Source organism: Amia ocellicauda, chromosome 15 (assembly GCF_036373705.1).
Source record: "Amia ocellicauda isolate fAmiCal2 chromosome 15, fAmiCal2.hap1, whole genome shotgun sequence".
NCBI classification, from domain to species: domain Eukaryota; kingdom Metazoa; phylum Chordata; class Actinopteri; order Amiiformes; family Amiidae; genus Amia; species Amia ocellicauda.
This window is the reverse complement of record NC_089864.1, coordinates 18,674,495-18,697,587: the sequence shown is the minus strand read 5'-3', so window position 1 is coordinate 18,697,587 and position 23,093 is coordinate 18,674,495. Positions and strand designations below refer to the sequence as shown.

General features: G+C 35.3%; 2 protein-coding genes across 2 annotated transcripts; one reads left to right on the top strand and one right to left on the bottom strand.

Annotated features, from left to right (window-relative positions):
• Nucleotides 1–1,868: 1,868 nt before the first annotated feature.
• On the bottom strand, nt 1,869–9,343 carry nts (neurotensin). The gene is made up of 4 exons (XM_066723920.1): nt 9,169–9,343; nt 5,032–5,093; nt 3,511–3,729; nt 1,869–2,514 (listed from the first exon to the last, which is right to left on the bottom strand). Exons 1-4 carry the CDS (start codon nt 9,227–9,229, stop codon nt 2,359–2,361), a joined length of 498 nt encoding a protein of 165 aa, XP_066580017.1. The 5' UTR covers nt 9,230–9,343; the 3' UTR covers nt 1,869–2,358.
• Nucleotides 9,344–12,321: 2,978 nt separating this feature from the next.
• rassf9 (Ras association domain family member 9) lies at nt 12,322–22,079 on the top strand. The gene is made up of 2 exons (XM_066724320.1): nt 12,322–12,490; nt 19,982–22,079. The coding sequence occupies exons 1-2, from the start codon at nt 12,444–12,446 to the stop codon at nt 21,237–21,239; spliced, it is 1,305 nt and encodes a 434-aa protein (XP_066580417.1). The 5' UTR covers nt 12,322–12,443; the 3' UTR covers nt 21,240–22,079.
• Nucleotides 22,080–23,093: the final 1,014 nt, after the last annotated feature.

Below are 23,093 nucleotides of genomic sequence, written 5' to 3'. Positions count from 1 at the left end.
ATTAATTCTATGACTTTTAAAATTAGATTGCCCAAAGACATTTTTCTTGGGTGATGTGTAAATGGGGTAATTTGTCACTTTTCCACTCTTTTGAATCATGTTCATCAAGATGTCTTCTCCAAGCAAAATGGAAGTATTCCAGTTCTAACATATATCTTTTTATATTCATCAATTGTCACAAACTAAGCATCGGTTTCTGTGTGTCAGACTGACATCCCATCAGACTGACATCCCATCAAGGGGGTGCTTTGTTTCTGCCAGGTTAGGCTCCAACTCTGTGACTTGGATGAAGCAGTTATTGAAAAGGGATGGATGGATGGCGCTTCAGCATGTCAGAAGATCACACCAAATACTACAAGATAACTAACATGTTGATGAAGAGCAATATAGTCTTTGGTTGCACTGGTTGCATCTAAAATCTGTGGTCATGGAAAGATATTTCCCTACTGACTCTACACGAGTGTTTCTTTAGCAGATTATTGTATGGCTTGTCCAATCATTCTTAATCATTCAAGTTCTTTACAGTACCAGTAGGTAACAAAACAAAGTGCATAGTGCACCCATACATTTCAGTGTAACATTCCAAACATTGTAACTGGGGAATGATAGACTCAAGATTGCAATAAACAACTTCCACCCAGATCAATCAGTCAATATATTGGAAACTTATTGATCATAGTCTGGGAAGGAGTTATATATCATGTGGACAGGTAATTGTTTGCACAGACTGTCTATTGGGAAGTGCGGGAGAATCCTTGGTGGGCCGTTATGTTTGGTCCTGCGTGAGCCGTACTAAGTACTAAGGTCTAAGTTGTAAAGAAATATTGAATTACGTGTTACTGTGTTTGCGTGTCTTATAAAGCCCAGGTATTTAATCATTTGTTTTAGGGTTGTGGTACTTCCTCGTTGTCTGTACAGTGGTAGTCAGAGTACAAGTAACTGCAATCAAAGCTGCCTGTTAGACATCACTGTCAATGTAGCAGCTGCGTGTTGAAAAGACACTGAAAAAATGTTGAAAAAGATTTTGTAGATGGAAAAATCTATGATATATTTTCAATATGATAGCCTTATTGTGACTTCTAGATCATTAATCTAGAAGATTTAGTTTTAATCTAGCACTGTAAAGCTAAAAATAAAAATAATGGTATGTTGATTTCAACATAAATGTGGGCCTGTAGATCCAAACTTCCAGGGCCATTTTTGGGTCCCAGTCTGCCTCTGGTCAGGACTGAAAGTGATGTGTTCTTTTAAATTCATAATATAAATAATTTAACCCAATCCCTTGTGATAGGAGTACAAGCAGAGCCCTGTAAAACTCTCAGATGCATTTCGCCTACAGTCATTCATGGACGATATATATTCCATTGTTATGGTTGCATTCTGTAGAAATATGGGTCTGTTAAATGCTTTCCTTATGTGATGATTTAAAGATTTAAACAAAAATATATTTCTTGCTCTATTTGTAGATAAGAGGAAAGGCAGAATTCCTGTGCCTCCATTATAAAATGTATTCTCCCTTTTTGTCCATAATGGTAGGAAAGTCCATGTCCCTTGAGCATGTTGGGTTTGCTGGCCCTTTAATTTAGTAGAAGTGGCTACATTCATTTAGAAAATAAGCACATAGATACAATTTAAAGTTGTTCAATGTGAGTTGCATTGGATAAAACCATGAGCTAAAGTATTTCATATTAATGTGTTTTATATATGGGAAAACATTATGTTAATTAGTCCAGGATCCTTCTGGTATAATTGCTATTCTATTTGTGTTATCCCAGGACAATGATAGGATCCCATAGTGAAATAAGAAATATATTTCTCATGAGACAGTACTTTTATTGAGTTGGTATGCAAATACACTTACTATGAAAAACATGACTCTCAATCAACAACGTGAAATATTTATTGTTAAATAATGCTGCAAAGTAACGTGTGTCCAGGGAACAAACCAAATAGAAATTAATCATTTGAATCTTTCTATCATAAAACAATGAGTTCTGCAGATGTTATTTACAAAGTCAATGGGCCACATTCAATCAAAATTTTGACCCACCCGCTAATAGAAAACTACAGAACTGTGCTCAGTTGCGGATGCAATTTTAGTAAGATGACACTTTCTTCTAATCATAAATGCATCCGCTATGATGTACAGGTTTGTAGTTAGCCGGTGGGTCAAAGTTTTGATTTAATCTGGCCCAATGTTAAATACAGTGACAGAATAACTGAATACAGACATAGAAAGAAACAAGGTGCACATATCTGCATCAGTAAATACAGATATAAATAATAAATAACATTTGTATAATTAATACAGCCACATATTCACAAAATGTATAATGTCTCCACCCAGGAGTGATTCGGTCAGTAAAAGGTGCTTCGTTTCAGGATGTATGGTCTTCTGGGTTTGTTAATGTGCAACTGCCTTTTCAAAATATATGGTGATTTCCTCTTTAGTGGTCCCTCATTTTTAAAATCTGAATGGTCCTGGTCCAAATAGTCCTCCGTCTTCTGAATGAACTAAAATATAATAATAACACAATCATTAGCACATTAGTATATATACATAAACATCATTGATATGTAAACATCCCCGTCTCCTCCTATGAACATCACATTTTCTCTGACTCTAAAATTCAATTTAAGTATATTTGAAATGTGAATGTCTTGGACAACAGCTTGGGAAATCGATTCCTCGTAGCTTGAAGGGACTGTAATGATAGATTTTGGTGATATATTTTGTAGGTGTCAAAGGCAAACCACTATGAAAAAGTGATATTGAAAGTTATTGCAAGCAAAAAGATTTAAACTATCAAGCAGCAACTCATATTGGAGGCAAAAGGTGACTGCTGGTGTAAAAGTTTTTTGCATGATTACTAAAACCTTAGCAAACCTAGCAGGATCTCAACAGCTGACAAAATGTGGTAGGATGTTTTGGTAAAAGCATGATAAATGACAAATATAATGAAGGAATATCAAGATTAATGTTTGTGTTTTCAACAGTGAAAAAGCCATTCATTTCTAATCCATTTGTCACATGTTTTAATTGTCCTTTTAATCACAGCCTCATTAAAGCCAAAGTCGTGCACAGGTACTGACGTTAAATATCGCTTATGAATTGGCAACATCTGGATATTTACATATTTGAGGCATTTATAAATGTCCACAAAGCATTTCTAAACACTGATGTGTCATCTTTTCATGGGAAATTACTTTTTATAATTATGAAATGTATTAACACAACGGCACACTGAGGTGATGTTTATTTGTTCTGGTATCTCAAAAGGTAAGATATGTTAATATTCTTGTGTATAAAAGATTAAATTGTAACTCTTTGCACATACTGCTATAATGCAATTAGAGATCTACATCTAAAAGCATTGCTAGACTGCTAATGATCATTTGAAAAAAACTGATTGTAACACATTATTATTTGGATTCCAAAGGTGGCAATTAAGCAGGAAACTAAAATAAAAAAACAAACTGTATGCATTGGTATGTATTTATTTTCCTTACCTCCCTTGGCTGCAGTATTCTACAGAGCTTTTGGAGTTGATAAAATTCCTCCAGTGTCTCTAAGCTGAAGCTATCTGGAAGTGTTGAAAATTGTTCCCTTGAGACGACCCCCTCTTCATCACTTGTCCACACATCCTCTCCTTGCCTATTCAGATTATTTATGAGCCTGCACATGTTTAGCAACGATGCCTTCCAAATGGGGAGCCTTTGTTTATTCACCTGTAGTCATAAATCACAAACCCTGAATTAGCGTATTCATTCAACTGTGTTTTCTGTCAATTTCAGATATAGATTATGTGTGATGCCCTATATGTATATGAATATAAATATATTACTCCGCTGACACCTGTTGTTTTTATCTGAACGTGTTTCTGTATCACATAGGATGAGAGATGTTCTTATCACAAAATTGTAAGCAAAGCTTGGAACAGGTGAGTAACAGGGAGTGAGAAAAGGCATTTTAACTGGAGGGTCACTTTCCTGTAATAAGGAAAAATAACTGACCAGCCTCTTTTGTAAATGGGTTATACAGAGAGTGTAGCTTTCATCATGTTTCTAGCAGCCTGTTAGTAAAAAATGTGATTTGATGAGATGATGGAGAAGTTAAATGATTAGAACTCAATCGATCTCTTTCTCTGAATCCAAATAATACAGTGACACTTTTGTCCTGTAGAAGAGAAGAAAGATGTGGTTTGGATGATGTGCCTTTGTTTTACAAGATAAATAAATTATTTTGAGCAACCAAGAACCACATTTACTTCCTTGCATCTTTCTTTTACTAATTAAATCAGTACAATGTTGCACTCTGTTCAGACAGAAGGGGTGCACAATTGATGATTATGGTCCAGTTTTCTTCTTTAATTTTTAATATACACCTTAAATCAGAAATGATTGCAGCTGTGATTGTTCCATTATTGGCCGACTAACCATAGCAATAAAGCATCTGCTATATTGTCCCTATGGCCCTATTTCCATTCCTATGGTGAAAATCAATAATTCTATGAAACTGTTAAGTGTCACATTCTTCATGAACAATTAGCTGCTCTAACATTATGCTACTAACGTAATTTTAAGTGTCTTTTCTTTAAAACGATTCACTCCATTTACCCACTATTATGAAAATATGTTTACTTTAGTTTTGATTTCTCAGTCTCAACCCCCATAACATTCATTGTTGTTTAAACTAAGGTATGGTAAATCTTACATTTAGTCCATTCTAAAGAATACTATGAGAAGGACAATTATATTTATTAAACAAAATATCAGTTTTTAATCATGGTTCATACAGCAAACTGGACCGCCAGACTGACCGTAAGCATTTCTACATAAAAGATTGCTTTTGCTCCAATCCGTTTGTTATGGATTTCACAGATATTGCAGGATGAATGGACGGTGGCAGGTGGTTCACTTTTCCCAAGACATGAAAGAACCAACACAGATAGAAATGAGGGTGGAGGGACAGAGACTGCTTTGTGCTATATGACATGGAGGTCTTCGATCCGGAGATGCACATACACATACCTTTGAAGTATACAGACTGTTCAATAACTCTTCCTCTATTGCTTTCATTTCCTGGTCAGGATCTGCAATAGAAATAAACAAAAAAAAAAACATTTTACTCACAGACAGCTTAGTGAACAAAACCTGATTCAAAATAGTTTAACAGCGAGCCTAACGAAACAAAGCAAGATAGAATGATTGATTAACACAGGGCTGCCTTGATGTTAGGAAGGGGTAAGAATGTTATTTTTATGTGTTTATGATTATGGCAGTATTACAGAAAGCTGGTTTCAAAGTTAATCAGTAAACTGAAATAGTTATTACTGAAGGTCAAAGAATATATAGGAAATCTCATACAAAACAGGCTCTGTCCTTTCTAGTCCCATATTCTTCTTTGCTATGCTAATCTTTATGCATTTATTATTCCATCAGATGTAGGACTAAAATGCTGAGATGTGCAGAATTTAGTATAACTAAAAGACCCCATACTTAATTTTCTTTCATAAAGTAACCCTCATCTTTCACCTGTAGCCTTTTAGAAAGACATGTTATATATAGTAATATATTTCCTAACTGTTTTTCATTTTGAGGCTTAATTGAACAAAACATTTTTGCTCTTATATAAGTTTCATACATCACATCACACAATGCAAGGTTTTGTGTTCACCTTACATACTATTTCACACTTCTATGTTTAAAGACAAATATTGTCAGCTTACATCTTTTCCACAGCACTACATATTTCAGATTTTATAGTAATTGGGACTTCAGGTGCAAGTGACAGAAAGTTTGGCTAAAGTGAACAGGCGGGGTTGCTGGTGTTAAGCACATCATGGTTAAAATGGTATTGAAAATTGTTTTCTGAAGGACGGATTTAACTGAAAAAAATGATTTGAGAATAATAAAATGTGTATTTCTCTCTTTGCCGGTCTTCAAGTCCCCTGTGTCAGTCATAACGATTCTCTGCAAAAAACATCTGTGCTATATGAATATATATGAATATATATATATATATATATATATATATATATATATATATATATAGTGAGGGCCATGTGAGATGTACGTGGAGGTTATTATGGATGGTCCTTTTGGGCCATACACAATTGTGAATGTTAATTTCTTTTTACAAGAGAAAGAGAAATATAAGACCATATGAAAACAGAGAGAACACCTCATATTTCAAATAATTTGAACTCATCTTAAGCCATCTGATATTTGCTATGAACAAAACTGCGCAAGTGCAGAAAGTGCCAGATTGAATATGATGCCCCTACATCAAAATGCAATTGCAAAGGTGACCAGAATAACATGCTAAAGCCTATGTTTTATCTATGATGATGCATCAGACATGACACGTCTCATAGAAGGATCACTGAGCTATGTCTCTAATTGATCTTTACTCTGTAGAACACAATCTGTACAGGTCTGAGTCACGATTTACTTCTGAATTAGTATTTCACACAACAGGTCATTATAATCTGAAGAATGGTTAAAATAAAGTATGCACTACCCTTTAAACATGATATACATTAAGATCAGCAATCCTCCTTCAAGCTTAACCCTTGACAGATCAATAAAATAAGTAATTTGTGGTAAATAATTTCTGTAATAGGTATTTGTCTAAATGCAAATGCCAAAAAACACAGGAAATAACACCAATCAATGCAGAACAATGTGGAATGTTATCCATTTCTATATCTTGAATATATGTTGAATTCTTGGATTAATACCACGGTCCACTCTATTACCAGCGCAAATAACAATTTCCTCAACCAATCAATAATAATTGTGATTTAATGCATTCTTATCTCACAGACATCCTGAAGTGTTTTGTATGCATTATTTGCAGATTGCATGTAGCTCTGGCCCATAACCTCTAGGATTATGTGAAGATGTACACAGAATGGAATACAACACCTAATTATGCATTTCCATTATGTGTGTTTCCGCAAAATTCCCAACTGAAATAAGAGATAACACAAGTAAAGTGATTAATGAAAATGTAGTGCATACTACAAGGGAAACAAATTATGACAGATTGATTGTTCATGTCTGGCATGTACCAGCCATTACTGGCATGCAGTAAATGTATTTGCCAATATTATTTACAATTTGTTTGTAAACCCAAAAGCAAAATACTAAATTCCTAATCAGGTACCTGAGAATTTATTTTGGTATATGAATAATGGAGGCAAGGTTCTGTACTGTTCTACACCGGCCATTGTCCCTGAATTAAAGGTAGTTGTTTTCATTAAGAATAATTTTGTGCAGTTTTATTCTTTATTTATGTTGGTTATTAAAAGAAAATATAGGTTTTAGGTGAAATTTAACTTAATGGTCCTGACATTTACTATTTAGAATATTCATGTGTGCTACTCTACTCTCCATGATGGCTGATGTCTTGTATAAAATGTAATTCTTAGGAAGTAAGAGACTTGGATTTATATAATTGTTTTACTTTTAATATATAAATATAAGCAGATCACTCGTTCAGTCATGGCTGTTCTAATACGTTTCTAAAGAAACACTGTTCTTGTGTTCTATGCCGAGAATTTCTTTCATCATATTTACAAATAAGAAACAGCTACTGTGTATAATAGTAACACATTAAAATAATGGCCACATTACTTTACGAATACCTAAAAAAAATCATATGTTTAGACAAATAAAATTATAATTCCAGCCACAATTACTAGTAACAGAAATTAAAAAGAATAGCACAAGCAAGGCGACTGGGGGAGAAAACAGCATTGAGTTGAACAGAGGAAGGAAAAATACATAGGTGATATTACACTGAGGTATTGAATAATAATATGTACCCCTCTGCAAATACAAATAAATATTAGGTTTTCTGCTGGTTTCCTTTGGCGTTCTTGTGTAGAATACTGTACTGTTACACTCAGACAAAATCCTTGTCGTGGCATTTATACTTCTGCGAGACTACATATTTAATGAAAAGATAAGTTAACAATAAAACATCCTGTAACATGACTCAAAACAGAACTCTGAGAAGTGGTATTCAAAGAACAACTTGTCTAAAGCTTTACAACAGGTCCCAAGCACTGTCTCCCTGACATCAGGAAATCTGAGTCACAGTAATTCTTCCCTGCTTAACTTTTCTCCAATGTCAGCTTCAGTCCCAGAGAGCCTCATAATATTGTACTGATTTATTTCCACTTAAGCTCCTAATTGTGAAACTTGACTAGTTATTATTTAATAAAGAAACACAGAAATGTTTGTGTGTGACGTGTTCACACTGTACTGGCATACTAATAACTGCCAAAACCACCAAAAATTGAAGTACAGTGTGTGTGTGTGTGTATATATATATATATAGTTTTTACACTTTTTTTGCACAACCTAAGAGGTTTCACATGTTCAGTTAGCAGTAGTTTTAGAGTATTAAAAGTGTGTGTGTTTTTAAAGACATCAGTAATTAAAATCAGTCAAAATGTTTCAATTTCTTCAAAAATTAACATTCACTTAAAAATGACTGAAATCACCCAACCTAGTAAATTTCCTCTTAATGGGAGTCATGTGCATAACCTGTTAACACCCATTAGCTACAAAGTGCATTTTAAGTTACAGCCATCTCTTCAGATCGTTCTTCCACTCATTATGAAGATGCATTATTTTAAAACATCTTGCCCATGTATTACATTTTGCAAACAAATAATACAGCTCTACAGATATAGACTGGTATGCACATTTAAAGTTCTGTAAAAGCATTGAATAAAAGGCATCGAATTGTTCTATAAATTATCTGAGTGAAAATATGTATTTTATCTATTATTTTATTTATCTATTAATCTGTATCTTTCGATCTGTTGAAATGTAAAGGTAGTGAACTTGGAGAAATGTATTGCAATAATGCATATCAATTCTAAAAATATATAAGAAAAAGAAAATACATTTAGAATATACATTTACATATACATGTACATTTGAGTTTCACTTATTATTATAATTATTGTTATTAGTAAGCAAGATGTTAACTATAGATAATATACACATTTACAAATACAGAGCTTTAAATAGCACCAGTTTCTCAATAATAGAAATGTAAACATCATATAAGTTACCATAAAGCTAAAAGATGTCACACATGTGTCTGTAACCTTTTCCAATTCCAGCAAGTAAGTCATTGATACGCACCTGAGTACACTCCATCGTAAGCCAAAAAGAGGAGGACCAGACAAATATATTGAACTCTCATTTTGTGAACTCCGAGATGCTGTGTGTCTAGATAACGATCAAGTCCATATGGAAAGGATCAGGAGAGAATCAAAGTGATTTCCCTGCTTTTCCCCTTCTTTTTCACCCTCCTTGTGCCTGGGTGCAGAGTAAGGAGCTCAGGAGTCCATTCCCTCAGTATATAGGCAGCAGTGTGATGTCATAAGCACACTCCACCCCCTCTCACTTCCCAAACTCAGGCAGACCTCTGTGCCAGTATGACATATTTCATTACATGTATTGCGCATTTCTTTCATTTTGCATTTCGCATGTGTCATCTCTTGGGTGTGCAGATCAGTCAATCCCCTAGGCACCTGTATGAGTCTTCTAAATCACTACCAAAGTCAATTTGGGATTCAAATCAATCCAATCTTTTGGGATGCATATATCCAATACTTTGAGCACCGGCAAATATCAATAGTGTATGTGTGCAAATGGGGTAATTTAATTGTCCACCTGTAAATACAAATAGTTCAAACAATTTGTATCTCAAACAATATATTATGGGTAAAAATCTTGTGTAGAAAAATCATAAAAATGCATGCATGGTATACCTTGGTTGTGAATAAAACACATTTGTGCTCTGAAACCTTGAAATGTGTAACAATAATGGTTTGAAACTTGATAAGGCTTAGCATTCTAACTCTGAATGTCCCTTTTAGGTGTAATGTCTTTTTAAAAACAAACTTGAGGGAGTACAGAGATAATCTACATTAATTAACTAGGCTTTGAAGTAGTTAACTTCTAGGGTCCTGGGTTCATATAGATGTCAGTATAAACTGGTAGATTCAACCTTGACCTTTCTCCATATCTGTACATCTCACAACAACAGAGCATATTTTGTATTCACACAATGTCCCATAAGTACGACAGGTCAGTGTGGGTCAGGATTTAGTTAAAGGACAAACATTATGTAGACCTTGTCCACATGCTTCACATGCTATTTGGAATAATAATGGTGTGTAGTTTGTGTTAAATAATTTTTTTTAAAACAATCACAAATATATTTATAGTGGAGAGTAAAGGCATGTTCTGCTTTTGTCAAGTGAAATGTTCTCAGGTGTGGCAAATTGACAACAACCACACAACAAGCACAAGAAATACTGATAAATGATGCAGTCTATTTGTATTATTACAATAAAAACTTGAAACTGTATATGACTTTTTATGAGTATACTATACTTTTATGTATACAAGTTTTCTTTAGGCTAAAACAAATATACAAAAATATATAAAAACAAATATACAAAGCTATTGTTATCAGGAACTGGGAAATCATACAGAAACAAATCGATTGATAAGTGTGTGACTTTATTCAGATTCGATTATTTATTTTACATCTCAGTCCAACTTTCTGCTGCATGAAGCCAGACTCCCACTAGACGTCTCCCTCGAACCTCCCAGCTATTTTCATTTGTGTGTCCGTGTCTGTGTTCTTCGACTGAATGTCAGTGACTATTGATTTTAAACAGAATGAACATGAATATAGCAGAACGTTCGTCAGAGGAAGAAATACAAAATTAAATGCACAGTGGAACCATATGTTACCTTATGCCCTGTAGTAACTAGTAAGGTGTTTTGTCTCTTTCATCTATTTTACTACTTTCTACTTTCTACTGTGCTTGACTGAAGTGCTCTGCTCCTGGTTGTGATACCTGACTGACGCACCAAATCTGAACTGTAGTAAATGCAATTCAAGAATGACGTCTTTAAGTAAACTTATATTTCATATGTACCACTTTAATAGCAGTATATACATTTTACAATCTATCTATCTTTCTATCTATCTGTCTGTCTATGAAAAGCTTGTCTAATAATTCTGTGTTTCTAATCTAACGCACATTCATTTGACTCATTGGACCATCCCAGTAAGAGTTGAAATGTTAGGTTGGTTTCGAAAATGACAAACAAAAACAAACGATGGAGTAAAGAAAAACGACATTGTAACTGATTAATGTTTTTATCAAACTGAATATATACTGATGGGACGCTGACTTGATCCTCTTCGCTGACTATCCAGATGCTCTCAAAGATATTAGATCATACTTGGGTTCAGATGAAGAAACGCTACTTTCTGATTCGGCTAAAATGTTGGATTCTAGAGCCATTGTCCTGTGTCATGCAGTATGTTCACCAAACGTTGTAGCTTCTGGGTACAAAGGGAGTAGGAGTTCCTTTTAAATGTCAGAGTACATCAATATTCTCAATGCACTTTGTCAAAGGACTATTCTGTGGATAAGGCCATGCACCAATTGAAGCCCATACGATAACCGCACCTACTGACTCTCACATACCTTAGGGTGGGCAGCAGACCTCGAGGTAGGAGGCCTCTGTCAGGTCTTCTCATACCACGTGAAACCTTGATTAAGCAGAGAAGCGTACAAGACATGTCCCTTGACCAGCACAAAGACCTTTATAGTGGGAAGTAAAGGCATGTTCTGCTTGTGTCATATATTCAGTGTCCAGGTCAGAAAGGCAGCAACGTGGCAAATTGTGGAACTTGTGTAAACTGTGCCTCTACACAAGTAATAAGGGTGTCTGCCAATCAATCTATATGTCTTAATAAAGTGTCTGTGCATATGACATTTTAGTTTATTATCATACAATATTTTTATGATCATCTTCAGTTATTTAACTCGTTCAATGTCCCTCCAAAACAATATCTACATTACTAAAACTACTGATAAATAATAGATTTTTCTAGACACAAACTTTACAGAAATAATGATACACTACTTTATATTTCTATTACATAATTACATACATTTTCTCTTTGATACACTCACAAAAGTCCTGACATAATTGGATACAGCAAGAACACCTTTTACAAATGCAAATAGGAAGGCAGCAATAGGTTATTATTGCGGGGTGTCGTGTTTTAATACAGATCTCCACACGTAACACAATCTGTGCTGTTGTTAATGCAAGACTGGATTGTATTATTATATGACCGCATTTATGAAACAGGTTAAACAGGGAGTTGCACTGGTTTCAATCAGAAGATGTGTTTTTGCATAACGCCACCTTCTGCGCCGCAAGGGGACGGGCTGCCAAAGTCTGCGCAAAGGAGAAACAAAGTTAAAAGTTGATCAACTTCTCTTGCCCCTGCAGTCCGGCGCTGGTGCGGCTCTGACCTGTGCGGGATAAAGGCGCACCATGCTTGTGTGACGGCTGTGGGATTTCTCCTTGAAGCTGTCATGGCTCCCTTTGGAAGACATTTCTTAAAAGCGCGCCTGAAAAATAGGTAAAGTCTTTCTTTTGCCCTTTATTTGAGCCCTGATGGCCGCACCGCAACAGGGCAGCACTGCGCTGGCAATGCGCTTCAGTGGCAGTGCGCCTCTCCATACAACACGCCTGCTCCTCCTAATGTGCCGAGCATATTTAAATGTGTTTTATATTGCGTGCACTACTGTTAGTTTAGTTACTTGTATTACCTTTGTGTTATCTATCGCCGATTAGTGTTCATTATTTCATGGAATGGAGAGTTATCTTTGACCTGGGCATGCTTTCTGTTAGTTAGTTACTGAGTTAGTTAGTTGAATCAAAGTAGCTGAATATATTGGTAGTTTATTCCTTAAAACTAAATATAGTTTTAAGTTGAGCTAGTTGTCCATGTTTTATTTCTGTCCACATAAACCAAAACAAGTTAGTGACAGTGATTCCAGCTGTGTCAGACTGTTTTTATATATTCAAAAGCCATTCTTGATTCAGTATAATTTGTGAGTTAAACACCCAAGATATGGCTATATTTTATGCACAACTTGTTAACATCCAAAGGAGGTTTCATAGTGGCGCCCTTCTGTGCCACCAGTTACTTTAGATGGGAGGTGGTTCTACTAAAAGGAAATCAGTGTTTGGTGGTTGATTGTACTCCATGTCAAACAGTAGCCTGTTTCATTATGCATTTGTTAGGCTACAACAGTAATCTATTACAATTACAGTTTGGGGATCTCCTTCCAGTATTCATGCTTCACAAAGGTGGCAGTAATCTGGTTACAGAGCAAACTGGATCAAAACAATGTTTTATTGAGGAACCCAGATATGTTTAAAACATAGTACATTCAAGTTGCTTAATTGTTATAAACCTGTGTGTGTGTGTGTGTGTGAGAGAGAGAGAGAGAGAGAGAGAGAGAGAGAGAGAGAGAGAGAGAATATTTGTATGTGTGTATATATTTACACACACACACACACATCAAATGTCTTGATGATCATGTTAATGGTGATAACATGCATATATGGTTATGATAAATAAATAAATAATGTAATTGTATTTTAAAATGTGGAATAAATGGTGAACTATAATAACATCTATATATATATATATATATATATATATATATATATATATATATATATATATATGACATTTGTGTATTTTAAAAAATATCAACTGGAGTTACTTTTGCATATGGTAAAACAACATCCTAGGTGATTAGTAATAATAGCTTGATCCTTAAATGCCGATCCTGTTGTCTGTATGTAATCCCATTTATGTCAGTGGGAGAGACATATAATTTAGGATCAAATGAAATGTAATACTAAATAATAGTTAGACCGAGTGAGCAGTATTTAAAGAGCTTCCTTATTATTGTATTCTTTAGATTCTGTGTAATATGTGATGTGTTATGTTTGAATAGTTTGCATTAGTTGCAAAACTGATTTAATTTTCCATTGTAATTAATTAATGCTTATAATTGTGTTCAGTAACATTAGATATATGCTTTATCAGTCTTGATTATTTTTTATATGGATATTTGAAGAAGTTGAAAAATGAAAGATTTTTTTTTTTATCAATATAAGCGTTTAGGATCATAATGTACTCCATAGACAGCCTGCCAAACATACATGAAACATTTCCAAGAGTACCAGTGACTGAAACTGTGCATTTTTACTGTAAATTAAAGTTTTATGTTTCAAATGTATTGAAATGTATTCAAATGTGTTGCCTTACTGAATCTACTTTTCGTCTTTTGGCTCAAATACATACGAGATTGAACAGGAGGGAGGAGTCGTATCACCAGACATGTCTCCTGTATAGTAATAGCTGCTCTGACTGATAGCTTAACTGGATCATCCCAATGGGACTGAGTATTTCGTACATTCTTTAATGTGTGTGGAGAACCAGTATAGGGGAAATTACTGATTTCAGTCCAACCACAGTAATTTATTTGGACTGATGGGACCTTTGCATTGACTTGTGTTAGGAATATTAAATCAGTCAGGATTTATTCTTGGGAGTGAAGTCTGCTTCTGCTGTGCTCTGCATCTTCACTGGAGGGATACTTTCATAGGAAGGAGTGGTACCTATATGAGTAGCTGTTAACTATTTAGATATGTATGAAGTTCAGACAACCCCAATAAATGTATGCAGTAGATGGTAAATGTCAATGTTGGTTTGACAAAGGGAAAAAGGATCTGGCCTGAGGATGAGGCCATCAGACCCCCTCCCCCCCACACACTAGATAGATTGAGCCAAGGAGCTACTGAAAAGGTGGTGTTGGGTGGAGGAGGGATGCAAAGCAATGAATGCTGGGAAAGTGCATGTTTTTGCCAGATACTCATACTTGAGAGGGTGGAAGTCAGGCACGAGATTGGCGGTTGCCTTCCTCCCAAACCTCAGTTTATAAACTCCATTTCAAGTTGTGGAGAACCGCAGCAAGGAATATAACACACAGGGGCACCAGAAACAACAACTTGGTTGCAAACAAAAATAGAAAAACAATGCTTGCATTTTCAGTACTGTTCTTTACCTTAACATTGATTGTATTGTTGAGCTATGTGCAACTAATAAACAGTATTTACTAGCAAGCCAAAGCATTTTGGGCAGACTGCCAGCAGTAATGTCTATAAAGGCCGTCTCCTAGGTGTTCATTCCCATGCTAACTGGCCACATTGTTTACAAGTTCATTGGTGTGTTTGAGACGTTTGCTAATGACAGACAGTTTAGTATTGGCGTAATGTATTCCAGGTGGGTTTTGGTTCCAGTTGATGTTTTTCATTTGACACCTTGACATTTCTCTTCCAGTTCTTATTGTAAAATAACAAGTTATCCTGAGTTAAGAGAAGATCAAATATATATGTGATTAAATTGTATGTTTGTGTAAATAATAATATGACTTATTGTGAATTTAAAACTACTAACATAATGAATTCTGTGCATATCACACTTATTTTTAGACAGTACCTACATTTTTATAATAGTTGGGTGAATTATCATCATCTCCTTTTAACGATTATTATAATTTAATGACTATGGTAACCATAAACACAACATGACAATAACAATTAATGATATCATAGTGGACAAAAAAGCCAAAACACAAAATTTAAAAAAGGCCAGGAAGTTAACTGTGGAGAGAACTGTTTATAACCACATTGAATCTGACTTTAATAGCTATAGCAACATGTGGGAAGTCCTCACAGATATTGGTTATCTTGCTTTCCAGAGTCAAAGCTAGTTCTTTAAGCATTGTTTTGTCTTCAGCTGATACATATCTGGCATAATATGATCTGAGAAGTGCAAATCCTGATAAAGGAATTTACTAGTAATACTCTTTCTCTCTGAATTCCCCCAATGGTGTGTCAGCAGCATTCTTTTAATGAGTGTGCAGCTATGATCTTAGATTGATCTTAGAATGCTTTACCTGCTATTTTTGTGTATTTGCACATTAATAAACAAAGGACAAATGCTGTCCCTATTATAAACTGCATTGCTGAACTGAAAGAAAGGACAAAATGACACATTTCCGGGCTTTAAGGTGTTGGCTGTGTTTGGAAACTCCAAGGGGTTCAGTGGAACAATGAGCAGTTTGCTTCTCTTCCATTCTGTATTTTGGAAACATGCATTTCATTTGCTTAGAGTGTATGAACTTGATTACTTGTGGAGTCAAATTTTAGTGATAACTTAATATTTAAAACAGTATATAGTTTTGTTGTCAAATCCAATGTTGAGTCAATTAGGCCTATTTTAATGTATTAAAACTGTTACATTTCCCAATTTTTAAATTAGTTTAAATTGCATTTCTATTTTTCTGTATTAGAATTGTTGAATTAACTAGTCTGTTATATTTTAGCAGCACTGTTGCTCAGGGGATTTTTGTTGCCGAAGATTATCATGTAATATACCACAAACACATTGTACTGTATAACTATTTAAATGTATACATTCGAGGGTGAAATAATTTAAATATACTTTACAGAATGTGTAGAAATAATGATTACTATAATCGAAAAGCAAAAATACACCAAAATATGTATTAGGATAAACCTAATATTAACTTTCTTATAATTAACTGTAACATATTGTTCTTTTGTATAAAAAAGAAGGTAGCAAACCTACACTATAGTAGCTGTTTATAGTAAACAGTATGGATGGGCAGTTTAAAGTTCTGTAATGTAAAACAATAACACATTTTTGTCTTGACTACTGCTGTCAAAAATAACTGCTATTAAAGGAGGGGAACATGGTTTGGCATTAGTGCTGGGGGATTTCTGTTGCACATAGCGTCATACTATAAATAACAGATGTGAGCACTAGAATTTAAATCTTTCCCATTGTTGACGCTTCCAAAAACTACCTGTATAAAACAATTACCAGGATTTGAGAAGATATGGAAGTTAAGATTACTCACAGCCCGTAAGGTAATTTTGAAATCAGTACAATGCTCTTCTCCTTCATAAATCCCTAGTCCAGAATGCAGAGATGATACAGGTTTTCGCTGTAGGTTTTAATGATTTCCACTGTAATGCAAATTGTGTTTGTCTGTACAGTGTTCAGGTATACTTCCCTTAAGTGCTGCTGATAGCCATGTGTCCTATACCTAGCAGGAGTATGAAGAGGGGTGTTATGCAAACATGACTTTTCACTGTATTGCTCCTTAATCTCTTTCGTCCATAAACAAAACTCAAGATCAATCACAATTTCAGGTTCGCTTATTTCTCCATTCAATAATATTCTCATTTAAAGACTCATCTTGCCTGACATAGTTTATTTTTTCTGTCTTTTTTTCCACCAACATAAATAAATAAAATACAATTGTAATAAGCTTGTACATTCATGTGGAGATACCAGAATGTACATTAGCAGATGAGATTTGTGTATTTGTGTGTGTGAGCATGCACTGGGGCTAAAATATATCAAGTTAGTGAAATTAAAAATATATATAATTTAGAAGTTAGTAGAAAGTATTTGACTACTGTTTGTTAAGAATGGGAGAACAGCTGCTCGACAGTAACATGTAGTCTAGTGCATCATCTCAGAAATGTCTGGTGCGTTTGTTTCTTTCTGTATTAAAACAAGAAAATATGAAATATTTAAAGGTATTAACGACAGGAGACGATTTGTGAAAGCTACAGGATGTTTGACCTATTGGCTAATGTGTAGTGCAAACACAAGGTGCTTCCTCTGCAAATCTGTTGATGTACAGCAGAGAAAGCTTGTCATGCTGATTAAAAAGGATTATTTGTCTGTGTGTGTGCTCGCTAAATATCTTACTATGGGTTGCTATAACATTTTAAATAATGTGCCTGAAATTTGTCTCAATCAGTTTTCCTCAAATCTTCCCACAACAGAAACTCTCGCAACTGTTCTTCATTTTTACCCATCAATCACCTCAGTCAGTGTGAGAAAACTAGAAATCACCTCTGAATAGCTTTTTTTTTAGTTTTGTGCACTACTGTTTTCAGCTGTTTTCCATTTTTAAACGTATATATCCTCCTCATTGGATTTCAAGTTGCCAGCTTGCTTTGGTGCCATGTGTGTGCTCAGTCTGTCATCACTCGAAGCTGGTGTTGAAATTCCTACAAAGCTGAATGTGATGGAAGCAAAAGCTAGTGACATCAGACAAAGAGTACCCTGGAGGCTGCACCCCTGCACACACACAGGCAGACATGGCGAAAGTGGACCGGCTGGTAGACGGAGGGGAAATGGTTCGCCAGGGTGGCAGACAAAGAGAGACACAGAAAAAACTGGGAATACAAAACAACACACAAGTCCACACAAAGGAGCCCTTGATATAACTATTTACAGGGAGCTGAGTCAGTCCAGTGACGCCTAGTATCCAGCTAAAATCAAGTGGGGGGACTTCCATGATAATCTGCGGCTGGGGACTGCCGCTGCCACCGCAGACCTGTAGCATGTGTTGGCATTACAGTATATATATGGATAGTTATAGAGTGCATCCCAAGAGATTAAAAAGATCAAGAAGACTAAACCGATAGGAAAAACATGACCTGGAATAATCCATATCATATTTAGTTAGGACTCCAATATGTTTATTTTCTTTGGTATGTCACACTTTTATAGTATGTCTAGCTACAGATAAAACTAAGACGGATACAGAGTCACGAGCAGTATATTGCTGCACAAGTTGATCACCAGAAATTCATTACAACGTGTTAGTTATGGGTCTTTATAGCTGCCCCGTTTATTTGCCAGAAGGGTATTGTTTTGTTTATCTTTTGCATAGTTCACCTGTTTGCTTTGCTGGATTTCGTTCACAGAACTCCTAACCATTAACCAGTCTGTGGCATTGCTGCATTCTTAATACATTCCTAAGGGGCCATTTATCACTTTAGATAAATGTTTACCGACAATGCACTTACTTGCTTTTCATCCGTGGTAGAAATTGAAACACCCTATCTAACGATAGATCGACAAGTTATGCCGAGTCTAACACTTTTGCAGTTTGTGTTTTGTTATTGACATTTGTATTCTTCGGGGAAAACCAGAAAAGCTGATTTTACCAGAGGTTTCGCATTCCTCAAAATATCTTCATAAGCTGCTAGCAAGGCCAAAGTGAAGTATTTTAGTCTTGTTTGTCAGGTTATGTTCTGTGAAGTGTAGTGATTGACCTTGCTTGAGGGACAGTGAGTAATATAAATTTAACTAAGAGGAACTACTACTATGTTCTGAATTATCTTGTTTTATAGTGGCCTAACAGACAAAGACAGGGGCATTAAATCACACCAAGTTAGAATTGGTGTTGAACCACACATATGCTAAGAAGGCAGTATGTATATTAATTCAGTTTCATAAATATGACTTAATTAGGTATGTTAAATGCAGATATTAAGCTGAAAATATGTAATATGTGCATGAATATTCACTAGTGTATCTCTAGTAAACTAATTAAAGTAAATTAAGAGATCAGCAACTAAGACATGCATTCAAGTATTATTTCAAATGTCCACAAATCAAGGTTGTGTGAGAATATCTCCAATGGTAACAGGACGCATTGGGATTAGTTAAATGTGATAAACAGGACTTTATACGACACATTTACAGTTGGACACATGTAAGCAAATACGAATTTGAAAGAAATCTTGCTGTGAATTTTGATTACATCTTTTCTTACAAGTCTTCTATCCATCTGTTTGGTCATAAATCACATGTTTGAGCATTGCACTCTGATAAAGTTACATAGCTTAGTGTTGCGTCAGCTTTATCTAAGAATTATAAACATAATACCGATATATTATCTACCAGTAAAAACAAATATGAGACTGCTTATTTACTGTGATTTAATTTTTATTTAATATCATTGATCAGAAATCACTTCTTGTCAAATGTTACATTTTAAATGAGTTATATAATATATAATATAATATATTTGATGAAAATCTTTTTGAGGTAGTAACAATAGTTTGCTATTTAATGTCATTCTTCTTGATTTATCACTGTTGAAGCTTGTTCTTAGATTTTTTTTTTCCTTTTTGTCTTTCTCTTTATATTTAGGTCTGCTAGTAAAGACATTGTGTCTGAAGAAAATGAAATTCAGGTGTGGGTTTGCCAAGAGGAGAAGGTGGTTTCTGGACTGACGAAACACACAACCTGCGCAGATGTGGTGCAGGCTTTGCTGGAGGATCACAAAACAACTACTGGAGCCAAGAGGGTCCTTGTGGGAAATTCAAGGGAGTTTTGCCTTCTGGAAAGATGGAAAGGGTTTGAGAGAGCGCTCCCCCCTTTAAGCAGGATCTTGAGGCTCTGGAAGGCATGGGGAGATGAGAAACCCTACCTGCAATTTATTTTAGTGAGGACTGCAGACTTTGTGCCTCATTCTGGCTGGAGAACCTCCGAAGCCAAGGCAATGCCAGCCAACCAAAAACAGTGGGATCAGGGACCAGCGCAGTATGTGAAGTCTTTGCCAGTGGACAAGCAGAAGAGGATGGTCAAAAAAGCCTTCCGAAAGCTAGAAAAGCTAAGGAAGGAAACTGCACGACAAGAAAAGGATGGATTGGAGCCCGTGGTCCAGTTAATTGTGTCTCAGGACCACATGATCAGGGAGCAGATTCAGAGAATGAGAGAGCTTGATCTGGAGATTGAGAAGCTTGAGTTGGACTTGCGTATGAATGAGGAAAAGACAGAATTGGATAGTTGGGGTGAGGCTGCTTTTTCAAGCTTCAGTGAAACAATGGACAGCCAGGCATCAGAAAGTCCATCAAAGGACTTGCTTTACATAGGCGATGGATTTGGACAACTAGACGAACAGTTAAAAAAACACAGGGATCTGATTGGACAGCTTTCCAATGAAATTGACAAGGAGATCGAAAGCATTTGGGTACAAGACACCGAAGAGCCAGAAGGAGCAACGGCGAGCTTTGGCTTAGAGACAGAGATAGAAGAAACTGCTGCTGAACTACAGAACATTAAGACCGATCTGGAAAACAGCATGTACAAGGGCTTATCAATACATACCCAGCTGACAGAGGTTCAGAAAGAACTGAAGCAACATGACTTGCTGTTACAAACAAAAAATCAGGAATGTGAGCATTTAGCAGCTCAGCTTAGCTCTTTGCAAGTAACAGATAGTGTGAATCATATTTGTTCTACAAGGGAAAAGAGCCAAACCAGGATAAGTACAGTGCAAAGTAAGCTGTGTCAAAAATTGTCCAAAACAGATGTGACAGACACCGATTCAGACACCGGAATAAGCTCAACTCATAGCCAGGACTCGCTGTCTCCCTGTGGAGAACTCTCTCTTCCCTCATTTTAATTTAAGACACCACATTTTAATGACTGTATTTATAATTTATCCTTTTCAAAGTTCAGGTGTACCTGTCACCAAATCTCAGTGCTTGCTGAATTTTATTTTGGTTAAACAGTAAAATGTTTCCTTGCCCACTTGATGGGTAGCTACATTTGTGATACATCAACTGTTTTGGTTTACTTTTGGTTAACAGCTAGTGAATTATATATCAGACTTATAGTAAGATAATAGAGAGGAACAGTTTTCTGCTTTCTGAAGGGTCAAAAATAGCATTTCCTAAGTATCAGAAAATACTGGGTTTGTATGGAATAATGACAATTCTACTTGTTTGTTTCCTTGATACATTTTGTTATCTATAGTCATCCATGCTTCCCATAGAGTTAATACAAGAGTCAAGGACATTGTTATACGTAGGAGAAATAAGTATTGTTATGAGAATTGTCTTATATTTAAAATAGTACAATAGGTATTATGTTGTATAGGAAACAGACATTCTCCAAGGCCAGTCCAAGAGGACTGTAACTCTCACACAGTCACCCTGTGGTTAAGGACATTCCACTAGCATCAGGTTTCTTAAGTGCTTTCATAAGAGATGACTAAGCTACTAAAGTTGGTCCCTGCAATACACAGATGTAATAAAATAAAACTATATTACAAGTTTTCATGTTTTTACAGGTAGAGACATTGTATTCTGCAGTTTAAAAATAGCTTTGAATTGTTGGGATGTAAATGTCAATGTAATTTATTGGACACTTAACTGCTTAAATACAGTGTATTTGAATGAAATGCCTATATACTCTCATATGTTGCTCATGTGTGCAAGACAATAAAGCATATCTTCCAAGAGTTTGATTTTCACTTTATGGATGGGGTTGTTCTGGTATATTTTGGCAATATGTTGCCTGTTAAAGACAGGGTTAATTAAGTGTTGATATAAAAAGTATGGAGCAGCCTCATATTAAGCTGTCATGTGTGTCAGCTAATAAATTAGGCTGATAAATCTGCCCGTTAAAAGTTTCCAAGCCTAACCTTAAATGCTGCCATAATACTTTGTTAAATATCCAATTGAAATTAAATGCTAACATCTGCTAGCTCAGCAATATGCATTTCCTACTGACATGCTAAAATGCTTTGGCAGTAGAACTGAGAGCTAACATTTAGACATTCAGGGTGTGTCAGTAAACTGATGGCAGATAATACTGATTGTGTGGTATTAAAGCAACCGTTACCACTAGTCACCATTATGTTTTCCCTTTCATCAATTTATCATGCATATTTATTATTATTATTTAGTTCTTGGCAGACGCCCTTATCCAGGGTGACTTACAGGATACAAGAGTAAAACAAAAACAAAAAAACTGTTCAAATACAATTTATAGTTCAGTGATTGAAAAAATGTGTTGTTTACAATACTCTAACCAAGGTGACTTATGTGGTTTTACAAACATATATAGTGTTCTTCATGTAATTTATGTTCTATATGTGGAAAACATGACACTAACAGAAGACTACACAAACTGTATCATTAACATTTGTTTTACATATTTTATATGTTAGGGAGAACTGGAAATGAACATCATCTCATCAATCTTTATCTTATTAATTGTATTACTAATACCTCAGTGCCTCTTTTGTATGTTGATTGCATGTCAGTAAGAGCGACTGAACCCAGATTATATTTTTAATGCAAATCTGCAAGTGGCTGAGGTTTGCATTGAAGCATGCTTCATTAAAACTCAATATTGCTGTCACATTCTGCTTGCGCTGCATGAGGCAGATTCCTGACACATTGCTTCTGAATAATAATAATAAAAAAACAGATTATCTTCAAGCAGAATTTAGCACGATTTACAGTTTTAT

Bases quoted from the DNA above. Each gene is read 5' to 3' on its own strand.
- nts (XM_066723920.1), bottom strand. From the start codon at position 9,229: ATGAGAGTTCAATATATTTGTCTGGTCCTCCTCTTTTTGGCTTACGAT. The intron at 3,730-5,031 runs GTATGTGTATGT...TTATGACTACAG, and splicing joins ACAGTCTGTATACTTCAAAG to GTGAATAAACAAAGGCTCCC. The intron at 2,515-3,510 runs GTAAGGAAAATA...ATTATATTTTAG, and splicing joins GAATACTGCAGCCAAGGGAG to TTCATTCAGAAGACGGAGGA.
- rassf9 (XM_066724320.1), top strand. From the start codon at position 12,444: ATGGCTCCCTTTGGAAGACATTTCTTAAAAGCGCGCCTGAAAAATAG. The intron at 12,491-19,981 runs GTAAAGTCTTTC...CTTTATATTTAG, and splicing joins AAAGCGCGCCTGAAAAATAG to GTCTGCTAGTAAAGACATTG.